The following is an 18,970-nucleotide window of genomic DNA, read 5'->3' as shown; positions in this document are numbered from 1 at the left end:
TCTATACACTGGAGCGAGTCATTAGCATATTTTCCGTGAGAGATTACAACTGCAATTGTATTTGCGTACAAACATGAATCAGGCCCCTGTGTGTCATGTGATTCCTGATTTATATGCATTGACAGATTAAATAAACTTGCAGTCTTGTATAATCGTATAAATATAAATACCCATTTTAGGTGTCTAAATGTCTCATCAATACCTCAAATATGCATTTAAAGTTACTGACATCTGTATAGACATACAAATAATAAATCACAGATTGTAAGTGTATACTTTATATTAAGGGCAATATTTTTTCACCTAATCTACAAAGAGTTCAAGACTACCTAAAAAGGTGTAAATGTCCTAATGTACACTCAATGATATTGCAGCCTAGTCACCTACCTCTCTCGTTTAAGCAAGATAGATGAATATCATAATCTACTATTCATCTAAGTGACTAAAACAAGTATAGGATAACATTTTATATTATTTATAAACACGCACAAAGGACACTTATTTGTTAATAAGGATACAAACAGCCATCTTGTTTTTAAATTCACCATTTCTATCTTTAAACTCTATATAATTAGGTCGTTATTTTGCTGAAATTTGTAGATATTAAAATGTTTTTATTTTCTTATGTTTTGTCAATAAAAGTTATGCTTTATTAGTGCACCACCTAAAACTACTGCTGTCCTCTTCTTTTTTTCATGTTCATGTTACTTTAGTTGTTAATAATAGCACCCGCTATAATCAAATATTACTTTGATTTTGAAAATTGTGATTTAAAAAAATATACATATATTTGGCATTTTTCAACTATATACTCTAAAATAGGACTAGTACAGAGGGTCATCCATCCTTATCCTTCTTTGTAACTGTATAACTTACAAGCAAACAAAAAACAGCACTTTCCACTACCTGCATTAAGGTGTGCCCGGCTGCGGGCACACAGGATGGCATTAAACTTCGACTCATCAGTCCCCAGGCGGTTCTCTCCAGCAGCGTACAGCTCCTACAAAACACACTCATCACTAATTTGTAAATAACATTTGTATAAAGTAATTGTTGCAAAATCATTTATGTATGCAATAACAAAAATCAATAGGTTGCAGATTATAAATGAGATATTTTTAAACTGTTTTGTGTATTTTTTTTTATTTTTGGGGGGTGGGGGCAGACAGTCAATACATGCCCTGTGTGGCAAATTCATTGGGACAATCAGGTCATTTAAAATGGGAGTGTCATCCTTTATGAATCTGCATTGTAAAGTCTGCGTGTAAATGCGCCAGAATGATAAAAGTAACTGTACTGAGTATAATGTAAACCAGCAAAAAAGATTCACAATACACTGAAAACGTGATTCACTGGTACTCCGGCACCGGTCTAATGCTGGGTACACTCTCAACAATGTGTTTACCCAGCGAAGCGGCCCCACGCCGACGGGCCAACATATTGGGCGTTTGGTACACACTAGTCGATACGGTGCCCGACCACCCAATATGTTGGCCCATGCTGCATGGGGTCGTCAGTCGCATCGTCAGGTTGGCCTGCATGTAGTACCAACCAATAAGGCACAAAGTTTGCAGCATTTTATCTACAGTTGAGGTAATATAAATACATTCTCTGTCGCTGTGCATTTGGGAAATGCCATTTGTGCTCACCTGTACATCACGCTGGACGAGTGACATGTCCACATTGGCGCTCTCATCTCTATTTCCCTGCAGAATCACAGACACAAATGACAGTCATACAGACATGAAGGGGAATAACACACTTAAAAGATGAAATCTGGCATGAACAAACTGGATACTTGAGGGTGGGTGACGTAAAGACTAACGCTGGGCATATACCAAACAATTACCTGGCTGATCCGCCGTATATCAGCAGATTGCCCAGAGAAGTATGCAGTGTACTGCCGCAACCGACCACTGATTATCAGTCTGTCATACATGCTGAAAGCGTCCATCTGGCAATGTTTTCCCACAGGTGTGACAGATGTCGTGGTCATACAAGATGCAGAGGCGGATCTAGACTTTTCTTTTCGGGGGAGCGGTTTAAGAACTATTTCTGACCACAGAGTCTGAGCAGTAAAAGATACTACAAATCCCATGCCACTCCTCTTCCCCCTCAGGAATGCCTGATTGCATCTGGCTACTGCAGCCAGGTACCTGCTGGTGCCCGCAGCTCATCCCGTGCCCGGCCTCTGTTCTGCCCACCCCAAAGAGCTGCTGCACTGCTCCTGCCGGCTGACTACCAGATCAGTAGTTGGACGAACCCCTCCCTCCCCTGGATCCGCCACAGTACAGATGTGTCCTCATTCATCGAGCCTCAATAGGCCGTGTGACGTGAGACACCTGGCACAAGTGAGCTGCCAGGTCCCGTGCTCCTATGTTTAGCGTATATTGGGTACAATACATCTTCTCAACGCGGATTGGAATGATATATCGCACACATTGTATAGTTTGTACTCCCGATCCATCGTTCATTGCATCACCCCACCTGCAGTCCTGCAGGTGGGACGATGCAATGAATGACGCAGTGCAGTTACATGCAGCATGTATAAAAGGGGGGTTGCGGGTAGAAGCAGCATTGATGATTTGGACACCTTGATAAAGACCGCCGGATTAGGGGGTCGAAACGCGTCGGTGCACGAAGGAGGCTATCCAGGGTTGACGGAGGTACCTTGTTCCCGGAAGGCTGGAGACAGGAGCGTGAACCAGTTGAGCGCCCGGGACTTACACTGATGTGTACAATCACACGCCTTTTGAGGTTTTACCTCTCTGCCAACTGGTAATTACATACCTTTGTCCTTTGGGATACCCTGCCTAGGGAATGCTGCAATTTTTAACTGTTTATGTACAATAAATACTGTGCTTCACTATATGCACTTTTCTTTTATTTTATTATGACTGAGTACTTAAGGTCTCCTGTTGAGACAGGCCATCTATCATTCAGTCTCCATCAAGTGACTAAATCCACCAAAGGGGACCTTTTGATGTATTGTGACTAAGCGCAGGTTATGTGATTTTCTATTTTCCTATTCACGTATATTTTTCATTCAGTGCACTATTATTGTGGTACATGGAAAACACAGGCACAAAATAGAGATACTGCATTGGGTTAGAACTGCCCACGGGGTGGCCATTACCTGAGCCAGTGAAATGAGCAGCCGCTGGAAGTGACCAGAGGTGTCGCTCTTTATAGCTTGTTCAAGGGTCTTCTTGAACTCTGAGGAGGAGACATACATTTTAGAATGACCTAGGTTGTACCTGGAAACAAGATTATAGTCCTAAACCTCTTAAATCCTAAAGAAGAGTTATTTGACTTGTCAGTGTTTGCTAATGATTCATTACTGCCAGCAAAATAGGATTATTTATTACCTGAGACAGTAGCTCATTAACCCCTTCTGGCCATGATACTTTGTAGCCTCATGCACAGTCCTTTCTAACAATTTGTTTGGCCATGTGCTAATTATTAATAGAAAGTTTATTTTTTTATATTTATTAGGGTATCAAAAGTGGCTAGCCCCCCAGCATGTGTGGGTTTTATATTAACGTTATAGCAGCAGGCCTGTTGATCCAAGATCACTGAGCCATACTCAGCTTTGGAATTCTGGAAGGAATTTGTGCGGGAAATATTTTCTTTACTAACACTAACATCATGTGGAATTGATTGCTTCCACTACTAAGCAAATTAAATCTTGATCTCAACTTTATATGTTCATGAATAGACTTTTTTTTAACAATACTAAAACTGTGTGACTAAGGTTTCAAGCGAATATTGTATTTTTTGTATTAACTACACCGGCCGAGTGTTGTCTTATTGTATATGAACCAATTATTATATAAAATTTGTTAATCTGACAAATCAGCGCTATTTTCATTTGTGTATATTTTAAAATTGAGGCCATGTAATAGGAAAATTAAATGCCTCTGTGGCTACATCTCATAATACATAGATCCATCTTGTATTGATAGTTCTACAAACCACTTAGGTGTTAATGTGAGTATGCTGCCTAGCTAACAGCAGTGTGCAGGAAATAAATGACAGTGTGGTAATCCTGCAAATGACCATTTCCCTCACCTGTCTTGTACACTCTATTGATTTCCTGTATATCTGCATTGCTCCGAGATGCCAGGATTTCAATGAGGCATTCTTCATCTGTGCCAGCACCCTGATCAAAAAAGAAAAAAACAAACAAATAGTAAACATTTTTAACTAAATAATTGAATGGCAAAACAAACAAACACAAAACTCAACATGATGGCAGGAGGAATGGAAATTCCCACTCACTGGTGGCCCAGTGGAGGGGTTGTGGCAGTGGCAAGGCCCAGCAGCCATTGGCTGCCCATTGGAGGTCCCAAATTCAGGAACTGCCAAGCAGCAGCATAAGAGGAGCTTCCCATAGTGCCTGAGGGGATTCAACTAAATGCTTTACACCTCTTTAAATGTGTGTAGCAAAACGAAGCGGTGCAGTGAATCTGCTGTGAATACGAAAAGAGTTAATATCAAGTAGTTCATATAAGCCTTTATTTTGTTATTTTACAAGAACACAAGCAAACAGCATTCTTTCAGTTAGCATTTGAAATGTAACATATGATCTCTCCCCTAAAAAATTTTTTGTAAAAGATTACCAATACTTTGGTGCTGGTGCTGATTGGAGGAGCTGCGATTTATGTGATGCATATCATTGTTAGAACTGAGCACTGACTGGGACCTTTTATGATTAACACTATTTATACTATACTATATACTATTAATATATGGTCATAGTGTTGACGGATATGGGTTCAGATGTCAAACAAATTCATTGCCCAGTTATGACCTTCTGCATGCCAAGTAGGACTAGCCCATTTCAAATATCATTAATTCTCGTTCATCTGTTTTATTTGGATAATTCCTAGCATCAATTACCATAGATCTGATATTCTTACTGCCACATCCTTACTCCCTCTTCTGACTTGTCTCCCTCATTCTTCATTAAACTTTGTTTAATTATGTCCTGTTCTTCGTTTACACAATCTTGTACACGGCTTCCATTTACCAGCAGTTTAAAACCCCTCCCAGACATCTTACATCATCTTTCCCACTACAGCGGCTCCACTAAGGTGCAGCCTGTAACTGCTTAAGTCCAAAAACTCAGGCAGAAGTCAGCCCACTTCTCTATAGCCACTTAGTTACCACCCTAAGGCAGAAAGCGGAGAGAAGGGTATTATAGAGTACTGATATGGGTCTGTTGCAAATGTTATCAGTGAGACAGGCGTTGAACCCTAGAAACTGGTCTGTACTGAAGACGTGGACCAAACTGAGTGACAGAAGTGCCTATCTTGCATATACTGATGGAACCATTCTCTGAAGAAATTGGGAAGGACCAACTGAATCCACATTCTGAGGGAAGGCCAAGAGTATTCAAGAGTAGAAAGTCCACTTTGGGAAACCAGGAGGAATATGGAGAGAAAGACATGGGGTGAAAGCTGGGTTAATCCAGAAAGGAACAACAGGGGATGGAGAGGGCGACAGACTGGCAATTGTTTTGTAGTGTGTGTATGGCCAGTGAGTGGCAAATTAAGGGACATGACCACACAGCTTGGGGTTCTTTGTTTGGTTTACCGTAGAAAAGGGCAAATCGGGAAAGCTGCCTGTTACTGCAGTCTCCATGACCACTCACACTTTGGTGCCTGTGGGGGTATGGAGTGCCATTGCACCTGTTTGCCTACTCTCAACTTTCTCATTGATGCCAATAATTTGCTGTCTCCCCAGGAGACAGTAAATTGTTCAGCTCTTATGACAGAAAGAATCATCTGTTGCCAGGATCATAACAGGAGGCTTAGGGGTCTATTTACTAAGCAGTGTTAGGAGACAGAGTGAAAAGTGATAAGAAAGTGATAAGGTGCCAGCCAATCAGCTCCCAACTGTCATTTTTCAAACACAGCCTGTGAGATGACAGTTGGGAGCTGATTGGCTGGCACCTTATCACTTTCTTATCACTTTTCATTCTGTCTCCTAACACTGGTTAGTAAATAGACCCCTTAAACACCAGCTTACACCTGACCTTTACTGTCCCCATCTTTATTGAAGCATTCATATTTCTGGCTGCTTGTGGAAGTACTCTGATGCAGCAATGTGACCTTTGACAACTGCATATTAATCTGGCATATTTTTTGGGTTGTGGCACATTCTGCGCAACCCAACTATTTATCTACAGCTGTTTCGGAAGTGCACAAATGATACAAAATATATAACCAGTGGCATTGACAAAATCCACATACTGGCTGCTATGTACTTAAACTATATGGAGATAATTACACTAAAACTGAAATTACTTTTATAATCAGTACTATATAACATTCAAATTGTATTAAGACAGTATTAATAGAATAATAGATCACTTAAGACCCCTACACGCTAGACGATATCGTTAATGATTTGGCCGATTCCGACACATCGGAACGACAAATTATTTGTGTACAGGATGCGCGCTCCCGCCGGTCGTTGGTCTTATCTTCTGTGCATGCATCTGTCTCATACTACAGCCCCCTATTTATATTTTCAAGAAATCTAAGATAGTCATCAGGGGTTTTGGACATCCAACGATAGATCGTTAACGATCTGACGATTTGGAAATCGTTAACGATGAATTACATATCGTTTGATAGTTAGTAAAATTGCACAGTGTGTATCTCGTTAGTCCAGGAGTTCAAGGGAAATCGTTAACTATATCGGATTGTTTGCAAATCATTTAATGTGTACCCAGCTTTACAACTTCAAAAGTAACATTTGAAATATGTTGTGTTCTTTACAAATTCAAAACATACAATAAAGCACAAAAAAACTATAACGTCCAAAAATACAAAAAAATAAAAATAACAATGCTTTGCTACTTTACAGTTCAGAAAGAGACACCGTGGTCAGTGACCATTTCCAATAAAACTGTACATGAGAAGTCCCACACCATAACACAGTACTCACTTTAATCGCATCATGAATCTCTTGTGCGTCATATATGCTCGGTGCTTTCATCATTGCTAGGATGGTCTTCTCAAAGTTACCAGAGATCTCAGATTTTAGGTCCTTTATCAAATCCTAATACAAGAAGAAGAAAAGTATGTTTCGTGAATACATCATATGCTTCTGAGAACAAACTATTATTACTTATGGTCATGCCATTTAGTAAGTTGCTACATATACAATGAGGATAGAAGTGCTAACACTTAGTCCAAAATTCAGTTGAGTATACAAGGTCTGTATAGAAGCACGGGGCAGACAATCAGCAACTGGGCCAAACTGTACCAACAGCAGAGGGGAAGGAACCAGCCGAATACCTCCTACCATGCCACCAAATACAGTTGGTGACCTTCCATAACACATCAGATTTTACCCGCTCCAGTTTCTAGATTTCAGACACTTTCAGTGTTTTTTTTTTTTTTATTCTGAGTCAACTCTGATTTGCATTACCTTGCCATGCATGTGTATCTTATATTGTTTATCTTGGTTATTTGGTTTTCACCTTACTATATTTTTTGTCAATCCAAATAAAAAAAAAAAAAAAATCTTTACTTGAAAATGGTAATGCATTTTTGTATACACATTTATTTTTTACTAGGTTTGAATGGAAACACATACAATGTGTAGGAAAAATATGGCATACCAATTTGAATAGTACACAACCCAACACATCAAATGAGTACACTAATGCAAGAATGGGGGAGGCGGGGATATTACAACACTCAGCTTCCCTGGACTTAACACTTTCTATAGCGTAGGGTGTCACTGTCTGGTAACTAACTTCTAAGAAGGCACATAGAATGGAACCAGAATTTTTAGCAACCGGAATGGGGAAGATTGGTTACTTCATGTATAGCTTGAAGCAGAGAGGAGAAAAAGGAGTCTGTCCTATTAAGCTTTCCCAGCACAGAAATAGGAAGGGACAAATAGATAAGTGTATTTCTATTCATGGCACAGATATTTTACAAAAGGCTCTAACATTTTTAATATATAGCATGTTTGACTCAAAGTGTGGGTAAAGCTGACCACACACACATGGCGATCTGCACACGATCAGCCGATGTGTACGATTTGTGTACGATTTCCCTTGAAACTCTCCCCGGCAGCTCTGCACATGATATCCACATGATTTGGTGTCCAATCTTCATACGATCTCTCCTGCATCCAGACTTTCACAGAGCATCGCCTCCTAGATTGTCAGATCTGCCCTACTGCGCGGCATATCTGACTATGCAAATTTACTCAGGAGTTGGACATATTTTAGACGATCTGTTGTTCCAATGTGTCGGAATCGGCCAGATCAGGTAAAATATCGCTATGTGTGTGGCCAGCTTAATTCATAACCATAGACATTATGCTAATAAGACTTTAAACCCAATATGTCTTCCTGTAAAGTAACCCAATGGTAACCCAAACCTGTAGCGTTATTTTGGAATAACAGATTACGAAAAATTGTAGTAGAGTCCCATCTGTAGTGCATTATAGCCCTTAAAAGCCATTTACTGAGCAGTAAGCATTACTATTCTGGAAGATCCTCCTCTTTCTGCAAGATGCTTATACCTGCTGAACTTCTGTGAGCTACATACAGTATATGAGGGATAACCAAATTGCTGCCAACATTTCTGTGTGACTGGATCCTATACTTTCCTCCCTTGCAATCTGTCTGGATCAATATGCATGCAGTATGTAGCACTTATGGGCCCATTTATTATTAACATTTGCAATACAATCTGGGCATGATTATAGCACCCGAAAGTATCAAATTGCACCCGCAAGTACAGGGGCTCCGAAAGTGGCACGTCCCCGCAATGTGCTGGGAAGTGAAGTGACCGCATCAGCAATCTCTTCACTCCTGTGCCGGGGATTCTGCGCTTGCATGGTCACCACGCATGTGTGTCAGCCATTGCCGGGGGAGGTTCCTATGGAACCAACTCTCAGTACTGTGATAATAGATACATTTTCTTACCTTACTGAACAATTAGTATACATCTCAAAACAGTATTCCCGTGTAGTGGTAGAAGCGACTAGAGTAGGCAAATATAAACATGACAGATAGGACTTTCCAGATTTAGGATAGACTTAGGCCTAAGGATGTAAGGTCTGATATTCATAGGGATAAAATGGGCAGACTAGATGGGGCCATATCAGATGCTATATTGAACCCATTCACAACCCAAAATGTACATGGAAATCTTGTTACGCTGTGATTAGAGCACAAGGACGTGCATTTATGTTAGCTCTATGCTCCACCAATACAGGAGTCACTGATAGTGCACAGGAAGTTACAAACTATTCCCAGCCAAAAAATAAAATCGCACCTACAGTAAGCATACAATGAAAATGCCTCTTCTGCTTTGCCAGTAAACTTGGTGACATCACGTACGTTGTAATACAGGACAGAGAGTACCTTGGTCTAGTACAGGGGTGTCAAACTCGTGGCCATCCAGCTGCTGTGGTACTACATATCCCACCATGCCCTGCCACAGTTTTAGCATGCCCTGAGAGCAAAACTGTGGCAGTGCATGCTGGGATGTGTAGTTGTACTGCAGCTGATTGGCCAGAGTTTGACACCACTGTTCTAGTATAAAGCTGTACAAATGGCAGCCTAGTACATGTTGGATAATAATATTCCTATTTATTTTATTAAAGGCAGAAAATTGCTAAGAAAAACAATTAACCGGATCACATAAAATGAGAATGAATCTAGAAATTAACAACTAACACAGCACTATTAGGGAATTGTGCACATACGATCAAAATATTGTAATCAGAAGCTCAGTCCAACAAAAAACAAAAACAGAAGCGGTAGCAATTACACAAATAGACAAATTGTGGCGCAGGGAGAGACCAACCAAACAATGAGCATTGAGTGTTGATATTACAAATGGATAAGGGGGTCTTGAGTTATGACCGATACGTTACACCAAGTAGTTTGATAAACAGGATTTTGGTACTTACCGATAAATACCTTTCTCCGATTCCACAGGGGACACTGGAGGCTTCAAGACCGTGGGGTGTAGACGGTGCTAAGTGGAGCTGGCACTTTAAATCTTTTGGAAGTGTGACTAGCTCCTCCCCCTCTATACCACCCCTACAAGCCCAGTCTTAGGAAACTGTGCCTGAGGGGAGCGGAGAAAAATATAGAAACAGAAGAGGAGGCCAAATCACACAAAACCTTTGCAAAGGTTGAAAGAAAAACAGAAAACAACAAGAGACAAACATGTCTCTAACACTCATAACAGAAAATATATATCACCAAGTGTGGCAGGAAGGAACAGCGCAGGGTGGGCATCCATTGTCCCCTGTGGAACCGAAGAAAGGGATTTATCGCTAAGTACCAAAGTCCTGTTTTCTCCTTCATCCACTAGGGGACACTGGAGGCTTGAAGACAGTGGGGACGTCCCAGAGCTCCCATCATGGGCGGGAGAGCGCTGAGAACCCTGCAAAACAGACCGGCCATACTGTGCAGCAGTGGCCGCAAACGTGTCGAATCTGTAGAAACAAACAAAGGTATGCCGACCTGACCAAGTGGCCGCCTGGCAAAGAGATTCCATGGAAACCCCGCGAGCAGCCGCCCATGAGGCACCCACTGAGCGAGTGGAATGCACTGTAATAGAAGGTGGAGGTTCTCTAGATGAGGCCATATACGCCTGTCTGATGGTCAGGCGAATCCAGCGAGCCAGCGACTATTTGGAAGCTGGCCAACCAGGACAAACAGCATCATACAAAACAAACAGAGTGTCTGTTATACGTATGGCTGCCATCCTCTCCACATATATCCGAAGAGCCCTAACAACATCTAAAGATTTTGACGAAGGTCAATCCTGTGGAAGAACCGGTACCACAATAGGTTGGTTGATGTGGAAAGCCGAAACCACCTTAGGAAGAAAATCCATTCTAGTACGGAGTTCTGCTCTATTCTCATGAAATACCAAGTATGGAGGACGACAGGATAGAGCTCCCAATTCAGACACCCTCCTGGCTGATGCCAGTGCAAGAAGAAGTGTAACCTTCCACGAAAGGTATTTTAACTCCACAGTCTTCAAAGGTTCGAAAAGGGAAGACTGTAATAAGGAAAGTACTAGAACCAAGTCCCACTGACCTGTAGGAGGAACAAAGGGTGGCTGTAACCTAATCACACCTTGCAGAAAAGTCTGCATGTCCGGTATCAAGGCCAATCTCTTCTGGAAGAAAACCATGAAATTTGGCCTTTCAGAGAACCCAAACGCAGACCTGCTGAGAGACCTGCTTGCAGAAAAAGCAGAAATCTGTAGGCGGAGATACTCTACGTCACACCATGAAACTTAAGCCTTCCAAATACGGTGGTAATGCTTTGAAGTAACTTCCTTCCAGGCTCTGAGCATAGTAGTGATTACCTTAAGTCTTAAGATGGCCCTTTCAACAGCCACGCCGTCAAACGTAGCCGCTTTAAGTCTGGATAGACTAAAGGACCCAGAAGTAATAGCTCTTCTCTCAGTGGTAGGGGCCACGGATCGTCGATCAGCAGAAGTTGAATGTTGGAATACCAAGCTCTGCGAGGCCAGTCCGGCCTTCTCCCTTTTGATGCGTTGTAGGATTCGAGGGAGAAGAGGAAACAGACAGACAAATTGAAACTGCCACAGTGCTGACAGTGCGTCCACTACTACCACCTGCGGGTTTCTCGCCAGAGAGCAGGAGAGAGGCAGTTGATGATTTTGTCTGGATGCCATGAGGTTGACCTGCGGAAGACCCCACCATTGGACCAGCTGGTGAAAGTGCCTATTCCCCTGGATGAAAGATTGATTAAATTGCATTTGCAAACTTTTCCGCCCAGATTAGAATCCGCCTTACTTCCTTCAAAGCCGCTCGACTTCTGGTGCCGCCTTGTCTGTTTACGTATGCCACTGTCGTGGCATTGTCCGACTGGACCGACTTCCCGGCCCCGCAACAGGTGATCTGCTGTCTGGATAGCGTAGAAGTCTGCGCTTAGTTCCAATATGTTTATAGGCAGACTTGCTTCCTGCGATCTCCAGCGGCCCTGGAAGTGATGGTCTTGAATCACAGCCTCTCAGACTCGCGTCTGTGGTGAGAAGAGTCCAATCCCACACTCCGAATCGCTTTCCCTCCCTTAGATGAACAGAGTTCAACCACGAGAGAAGGGATATCAGAGTTCTGGGACTTAACCTTACCTGTTGGTGAAGGAAAAGATGGGATCCTGTCGATTGTGAGAGGAGATCTAGCTGAAAAGTCCTGGAGTGAAAACGACCCTAAGGAATGGCCTCGAAGGCCGAAACCTGACTACGTCGAAGGACTGTCTTCTCCATCTCCTGAATGGAAGTTACCTTTTCCTGAGGGAGGAACACACGCTGAGACAATGTTTCCATGATCATTCCTAGAAATTGTAACCTCTGCATCGGTTGCAGGTGAGACTTGGGGAAATTCAGGATCCATCCATGATGAATGAGAAGGTTTTGTGTTACTGTGATGTCCTGCAGTAATTGGTCTCTGGAATGTGCTTTCACCAGTAGATCATCCAGGTAAGGCATAATAGTGATCCCTTGTTTCCGAAGGAGACTCATCATCACAGCCATGACCTTTGTGAATACCCTGGGGACTGATGATAAGCCGAAGAGTAAGGCCTGAAACTGGAAATGCGAATTCCGAACTGCGAATCTCAGAAACGCCTGGTGAGGTGGCCAGATAGGCATGTGAAGCTAGGCATCCTTGATATCTAAAGATAACATGAATTTGCCTTTCTCTAGTCCCGCAATCACCGACTGAAGGGACTCAGGGCCTGATTCAGAGCCGGACGCTCTGACCAGAGCGCTCGCTCTGAATCAGGGCCGTCCTAGTTAAATTTGGAGCGGCCTTTTGGACGCTCGCATAGCTGTGGGTTACCACCCACAGCTTATGCGAGCATCCATGATGATGGTCGCGATGGTCAAGACCATCGCGACCATCGGGCTTGCGACGAGACCCTTTGGTAGGGTCTCGCTGCCGCAAGCCCTGGAGTGATTTTGGCTCTATCAGACCCAGACGGTAGGCGTTCCCATGGGAACGCCTCCGTCTGTGCAGCCACACCCCGGCACGCCCACCAAAGGGGGCGTGCTGTGACTCACCATCAACAGCACGCCCCCTTTGTAGCGAGACCCCGAGCGACGGTTTCCACGTCGCTCGCCGGGTCTCGCGCATGCGCACGGAGCAGCCGCCGTCGTGCGCATGCGCATTTGGGTAACATCGACCCGCCTGCGAGCGTCCTGCGCTCGCGAGAGGGTCTGAATGGGACCCTCAGTCTTGAACTTAATCTTTAGGTATGGATTGAGATCTTTCAAGTTCAGAATAAGTCTGACCGAGCAGTCTGGCTTCGGGACCATGAAGAGACTGGAGTAAAAACCCTTTCCGGTCTGATGTACGGGAACTCGGATAGAAGCTGGTCTATTGCTTCTTGTAGAACGACACTCCTGTCGTTGGAAACTGGTAAGCCTATGGTAAAAAAAAAAAAAAATCGAGGTGGAGGTTGAAACTGAAAGTCGAGCTTGTATCCTCGAGTGAGGAGATCCCGGACTCGAGCGACACCCGTGATACTGATGGATCTACTGTAGAGGGAGTCTCACAAGATTTTCTGTTATCTGCTGGAAAAGGATAAAAAAATAACCGTCGGGACATCAAAAAAACGTTATCCGGATGTTCTCAAGGTGATGTTAGAAGAGATTTAGCTCTTCCGAGATCGGAAAAGCAATAGCCTGTCTTTGTTTCTTTAGAAAGAAAGACTGTCGAGCAGGACCGGTGTCCTCCTCTTGTATCTGCAAAACCTGTCGGATTGCAGAAATTAAATCCTCTATCCCCTCGGATACCGGCTCAGACTCATCTTGGAGTTCTTTCGGTTCGAATTTGGAACATATTCACCTTCTTCTAAATCTGGCATATCCTCTTCCTCCGATTGGAGGACTGAGGGTAACAGTCTCTTTTTTGAGACCTGAGGAGAGGATCCCATGGTTCGGGAAAAGTCATGGCTTTAGAAATCCCCTCCATGGATATAGCTAAGGACCTCGCCCATGCTGGTTCCTCTTAAGCCGCTGACCTGTAAACCTCTCTTTCTTTGCGAGAAGCCCCCAGCTCAGCAGAGAGAGGACATAACGTATGTTAACCTGCGTCCAAGACATTGGTTCTGACATCCCTGCAGATTGTTGTTCAGAACTACAATTGTCACACACGGGAGGTAGATGACTGCCCCTGTGTAAACTTAATTGCACACTTCTTGCAGGTAAATAACTTTTGAGATGCTTTTGATCTGCCAGTCATGCTACATACAGACCCAACACAAACATAAAAGTGTAGTGAAATAGGTCAGAAGAAGAAGAAGAAGAAGAAGAAGAAACTGAGATACAGAGAGGCAGGAGAGAGCCACACCAGGCCTAATAGAGCTCCTAGCAGTGCCAGAGAACGTTAGGCATAGAAGGATAACCACTGATAAATAAGTAGTTACTAACCTTTTTAAATATATATATGCGCTGGTCAGCGTTAAAATACAGACTGCTTCCATTGCATGTGAAGCAGGGGAGGGTATCGAACAGCAGCCTGGGCCGTTCCCGCGGTAGGACTTAACGGCAGCTCCCACGGTGCAGACAGGCAGTGCAGCTACTGTCGGTCCTCAATGCTTGATTTAAAAAATTCCTAAACCTGGAGGAGTGTAAAACACGGCCAGCTCCCCTCGGGCACAAACTGAGACTGGGCTTGTAGGGGGGTATAGAGGGGGAGGAACTAGTCACACTTCAAAAAGATTTGAAGTGCCAGCTCCACTTAGCACCGTGTATACAACACTGTCTCGAAGCCTCCAGTGTCCCCTAGTGGATGCAGGAGAAATAGGCTTTTATAAATTTGAGACTTTGTAGCAGCACTTTAACCCCTTTGCTGCAGATAAAGTGTGGGGCTAGCCCTAGGGATGTACCTTAAGACTGCGGAGGACAAGTCACACTCATCTTCCATAATAGGGGGGGATATCGCTTTCTGGAAGGATGAATGAGATCACCAGACATTAACCCATGCAGTACAGAAAAGTCATGGAAGTACAGGAATGGGGGAAGATCTCTCCCAACATGGTATAATAATAATTAGGGGCACAATGTTATGATTACCAGTGACCACTCCTAGTAAGCCGACTAGAACTTCAGGCTATGAGGTCTTCCGCCACAAACAACCGCCCGTTGTTCCCTTAGAGATAATTCACTCAACGTTACTTAGGCGGCAGTCTGGACTTACTGCTCGGAGTAGTAGCCGCTTATGGAAGTGTCAACTGGAATCCCGAGGTGGTAAGGAGTTAATACAGTAGGAGCAGCTTTGGGAACCGATGGTGTGGTGTGCCGATGATGCGGCAAGTATGCCCATGGTGCGGCAATAGCGGTTAGTTGGTAGTTTGAAGTAAATGCTGCGGCTTGGAGAGCAGACGGCAGCACGGTGGTGTAGATGCGGCTTGGAAGCCGTAGAAGCAACTGGAGAGCTGGTAACAGCACAGAAGCTGTTGGTGCGGAAAATATGCCGAAGGTGCAGCAAGAGTCGATGGCAGAAAGTAAAGTAGTCGGGTCAGACCCGGAATTTAGGTATAAAAGCGGTATTAGGAAAAAAAAGGTCTCTGCTGATACGTTGTTTTATATCTTTTTTATGGTACACATACTTCACTATTTTCTGTTAACAAAAGGATCACTTTAAATACTACACTATTAGGCACTTGCTCTCTTCCCATATAGAACCAGGTTCTCCCTGAAATTGTCTCCCCAGATATGGGATGTAAACCTCTTTCTCTACAGCCTACAACTGCCTGCCATTCACCCAGATCTAACTGGTCACTGGCATCTGCCAGTAGTTTCAAATGAGTAACACAGATTACTATAATTCCCTGAACAAAGGCAGCATACTGTACAGAGTATTTCTTCTCCCATACTTGTGAGAAATAGGACTGTGGCTTTTTTCCTATGCTGTCTGATTGTCTAAAAGAGGCTCATATACTGATGGTATAAGACGCAGGAGTAGATGTCTTATAGCGGCACTTATCATGCAGCTATAACGCTTCCTGTTTCGCCTCTTTACCGAGGCGAAGCAGGAAGCACTAACGATGAGACGTATTATCACTCCTCCGCTCTGGCCGTTGAGCTGTTAAATCCTCCCTCCGGCGATCCCTGTCTGATTACACAGCGCATCAGCCTAGTGCTGATGCGCTGTGTCTCAGTACCAGCCGGCTCCATTGAGCATGTGCAGGATCCCGCGTGCAGCCCTGGAGCCGGCAGCCCCAGTAGCAGGGGCAGCGCTATCCCTGCTGTGAGGATAGGGCATCGCCAAGCTGCAGCTGTTGATATAGATAGCTGCAGCAGGCAGAATGGTCAGGCGAACTGATTGTTCATACATTAGCCCAGGCTATCAGCGCTGATATCTTGTAGATAGCAGCGCCGATAATGACACGGGCTCATAGCGCCCCTGTCGTTTACCAGCCAAACCCCCAATCATACATGGTCTGCTTAAGTGTGCCTAAATACGGGATACTTACTCCGCTACTAGTAACCTTTATTAATGCTAAATGAAAAACTGATTTCTATTGCTAACACATTGTATATCTTTTAGGACCAATTGCAGAGCTTTTTAGACTCTACAACTAATCCAAATGTGAAGTCACTTTGGTGGTTATGATTTTATCGTTTAGGAATCACCATTTGTATTTTGTGCTTTTTATAAATATTTTTCATGTGTATTTTATGAGTGTTCCGTAGATCTTATTAAAACTTAAATAATTTTATCAGTGTATGGCAGTTTAATAAGTGCTCCATTATTCCTGTATAAATTCAGCTTAGAACTGAATGTGGTGTGCACCAGTATGTCATGTGAGACACTGGGCGTGTGTCTGCACTATTCATTGCAAACCGTTTCCCATAAGTGTATTTCTTTATGGGTAAAAACATAGAAAACCAATAATTCAGTATGTTCCCAACTTACCTTCCCATAAGCGGTTTTGAAGGACAAACTGATTTGCTGTCTCTGTTTGCTTGACCGGCTTCCCAGACATTCAATAATGGCCTGTTCATCAGTACCTGTGTGCAGAAATTTACCATCAGTACTCCGTAACATGCAACATTATTATTTCTTCATTTTACTTTCTGTGACAAATGAAGCACTTATTCCACAGTAAATTAGACAATGGTAACAGTGGTAACAAAGCATTAGCAATGAGCCTATGCAGCAAGCAACGCAAAGGAGAGAACGAACATACCTACTTGGCCGATGGTTTTTTACTGCGTATGCATCGCACTGCGCATGCGCGAACTAGCCAGTGCATCCGGGTAAGTATACACAGACTACACGCGTGTATGCAGACCCCCTCCGATACTGATTGACAGGAAGTGCAGTTTGTGGGTGGTGATGGGGGTGGTCAGGCGAACGCAGGCGTGCCTGTGCGTTGGGACGCTGTTTTAGGGGCGTGCATAAATTAGCCACTGCTGTGCCGCGCGCAGTGATGAGACTCCATGCACACAGGAAGTTGCCAAGATCCTGCGCGAGGTCTGGTCAACCACTATTATGCAAATGTGGTTGATGGTTCTCGATGTTTAAGCTATCTTGCGTACTCATCAGGCTTTGAGTAAATGGAGATGGGCGGCTTAATATAGGGCTGGGCATCTGCATCTTGTGTTGCAGTCTCCGTGTGTATTATATTGATTAACATATTGTCGCAGCAGCTGGGTGCGTGCGTCTGCTACTGTGCGTTCCTTGCTGAATCAGGCCCAATGTCGTATAAAATGAGCAATTAGAAAAGACTGTTCTATTAGTTTTCATTCTAAAACTAAACCAGACAGAACTTGTTCAATACCACAATGTGTATTAAACTAAGAATAAAACAAGCTTGGTTGCACAATGGGTGGCATTGCTGCCTCACAGCACTACAGTAGGTTCATGGGTTTGCTTACTGCCAGGGCCCCTCTGAGTGCTCTGATTTCCTCCCATACTCCAAAGACACATTGGTAGGTTAATGGGCTTCTGACAAAATTAACCTGTGCGTGTGGGCTCTAAATCACTAATAGTTTCATAGCCAAAAGGTTGCAGAATAAAGTTTCATTACAGTCATTAAAGCTTAATTGGACACATTTATCTACAACTGAAGGCAGCAAGATGAATTTTAATGCACATAGTTGTTTTTAGATAAGAAATGTAAATTTATTGTCCATTGGAGAAGTTGAAAATACTATAAAAAGTTTACAGAAAATATATGGTCTGCATTACTTTTATTAGTTTAGTAAAAAATGGATTCGTAATGGGGCCCATACATCTAGTCGCTTTCTCAGCAATTCCACACTGCTGATGTCTGACATGGGGGACTGGAGATATCCAAAAAGTCAATCTTGATTCCCCGATTCTGACCTAAAAAATGGTCAGGATCGGCGAGTTGGGGATGTTTATCATGTTGAATTTTCCAGATTTCCCGATGGATCGTCGACCATCGATGTCCACCGTTTGGCAGAACGAGGAATCAGGCCATAGATGTATGGCCCGATTTTTGGGTTACACATTAGTGTAACCAAAACATCATCTCATAAAATAATTAAACATGGTCACTTAAAAGGTTCTACAAGTCATGTCAATGGGTGGTGGATACAAACATGAACAGCCATTTTATCAAAGTGCATTGTAAATGATTTAGGGGTCTATTTACTAAGCAGTGTTAGAAGTGAAAAGTGATAAGGTACCAGCCAATCAGCTCCTAACTGCCATCTCACAGGCTGTGCTTGAAAAATGACAGTTGGGAGCTGATTGGCTGGTACCTTATCACTTTTACCTTCACTTTTCACTTCTCCTAACACTGCTTAGTAAATAGTCCCCTTATTGTGATACACCCTCCGCTGGGAGGAGATGGGTGGTTCGGGGGCATTCCTAATACCCCTTTAAGATCGCAAATTGTGGGTCGCACCCGGAATTTGTGCACGAGTCCATCCCACCTGAGACCCCTTTCTGACTGGCAGAT

At 43.4% G+C, this 18,970-nt stretch overlaps 1 protein-coding gene across 1 annotated transcript in view; it reads right to left on the bottom strand.

The window, feature by feature from the left end:
* ANXA11 (annexin A11) overlaps positions 1–18,970 on the bottom strand; it is a 77,042-nt gene that overhangs the window by 5,318 nt on the left and 52,754 nt on the right. The window contains exons 6-11 of the mRNA XM_088456365.1: positions 16,954–17,048; positions 6,958–7,071; positions 4,072–4,162; positions 3,137–3,216; positions 1,650–1,706; positions 907–1,000 (exon numbers count right to left, since the gene is read on the bottom strand). Coding sequence (XP_088312491.1) covers positions 907–1,000; positions 1,650–1,706; positions 3,137–3,216; positions 4,072–4,162; positions 6,958–7,071; positions 16,954–17,048 — 531 coding nt within the window. The remainder of the gene's footprint in view (positions 1–906; positions 1,001–1,649; positions 1,707–3,136; positions 3,217–4,071; positions 4,163–6,957; positions 7,072–16,953; positions 17,049–18,970) is intronic.

This window comes from Taudactylus pleione, unplaced genomic scaffold, assembly GCF_031769625.1.
Source record: "Taudactylus pleione unplaced genomic scaffold, aTauple2 ptg000699l, whole genome shotgun sequence".
NCBI classification, from domain to species: Eukaryota; Metazoa; Chordata; class Amphibia; order Anura; family Myobatrachidae; genus Taudactylus; species Taudactylus pleione.
Note: the sequence above shows the minus strand (reverse complement) of the source record. Positions and strands in the feature narration are given on the sequence as shown.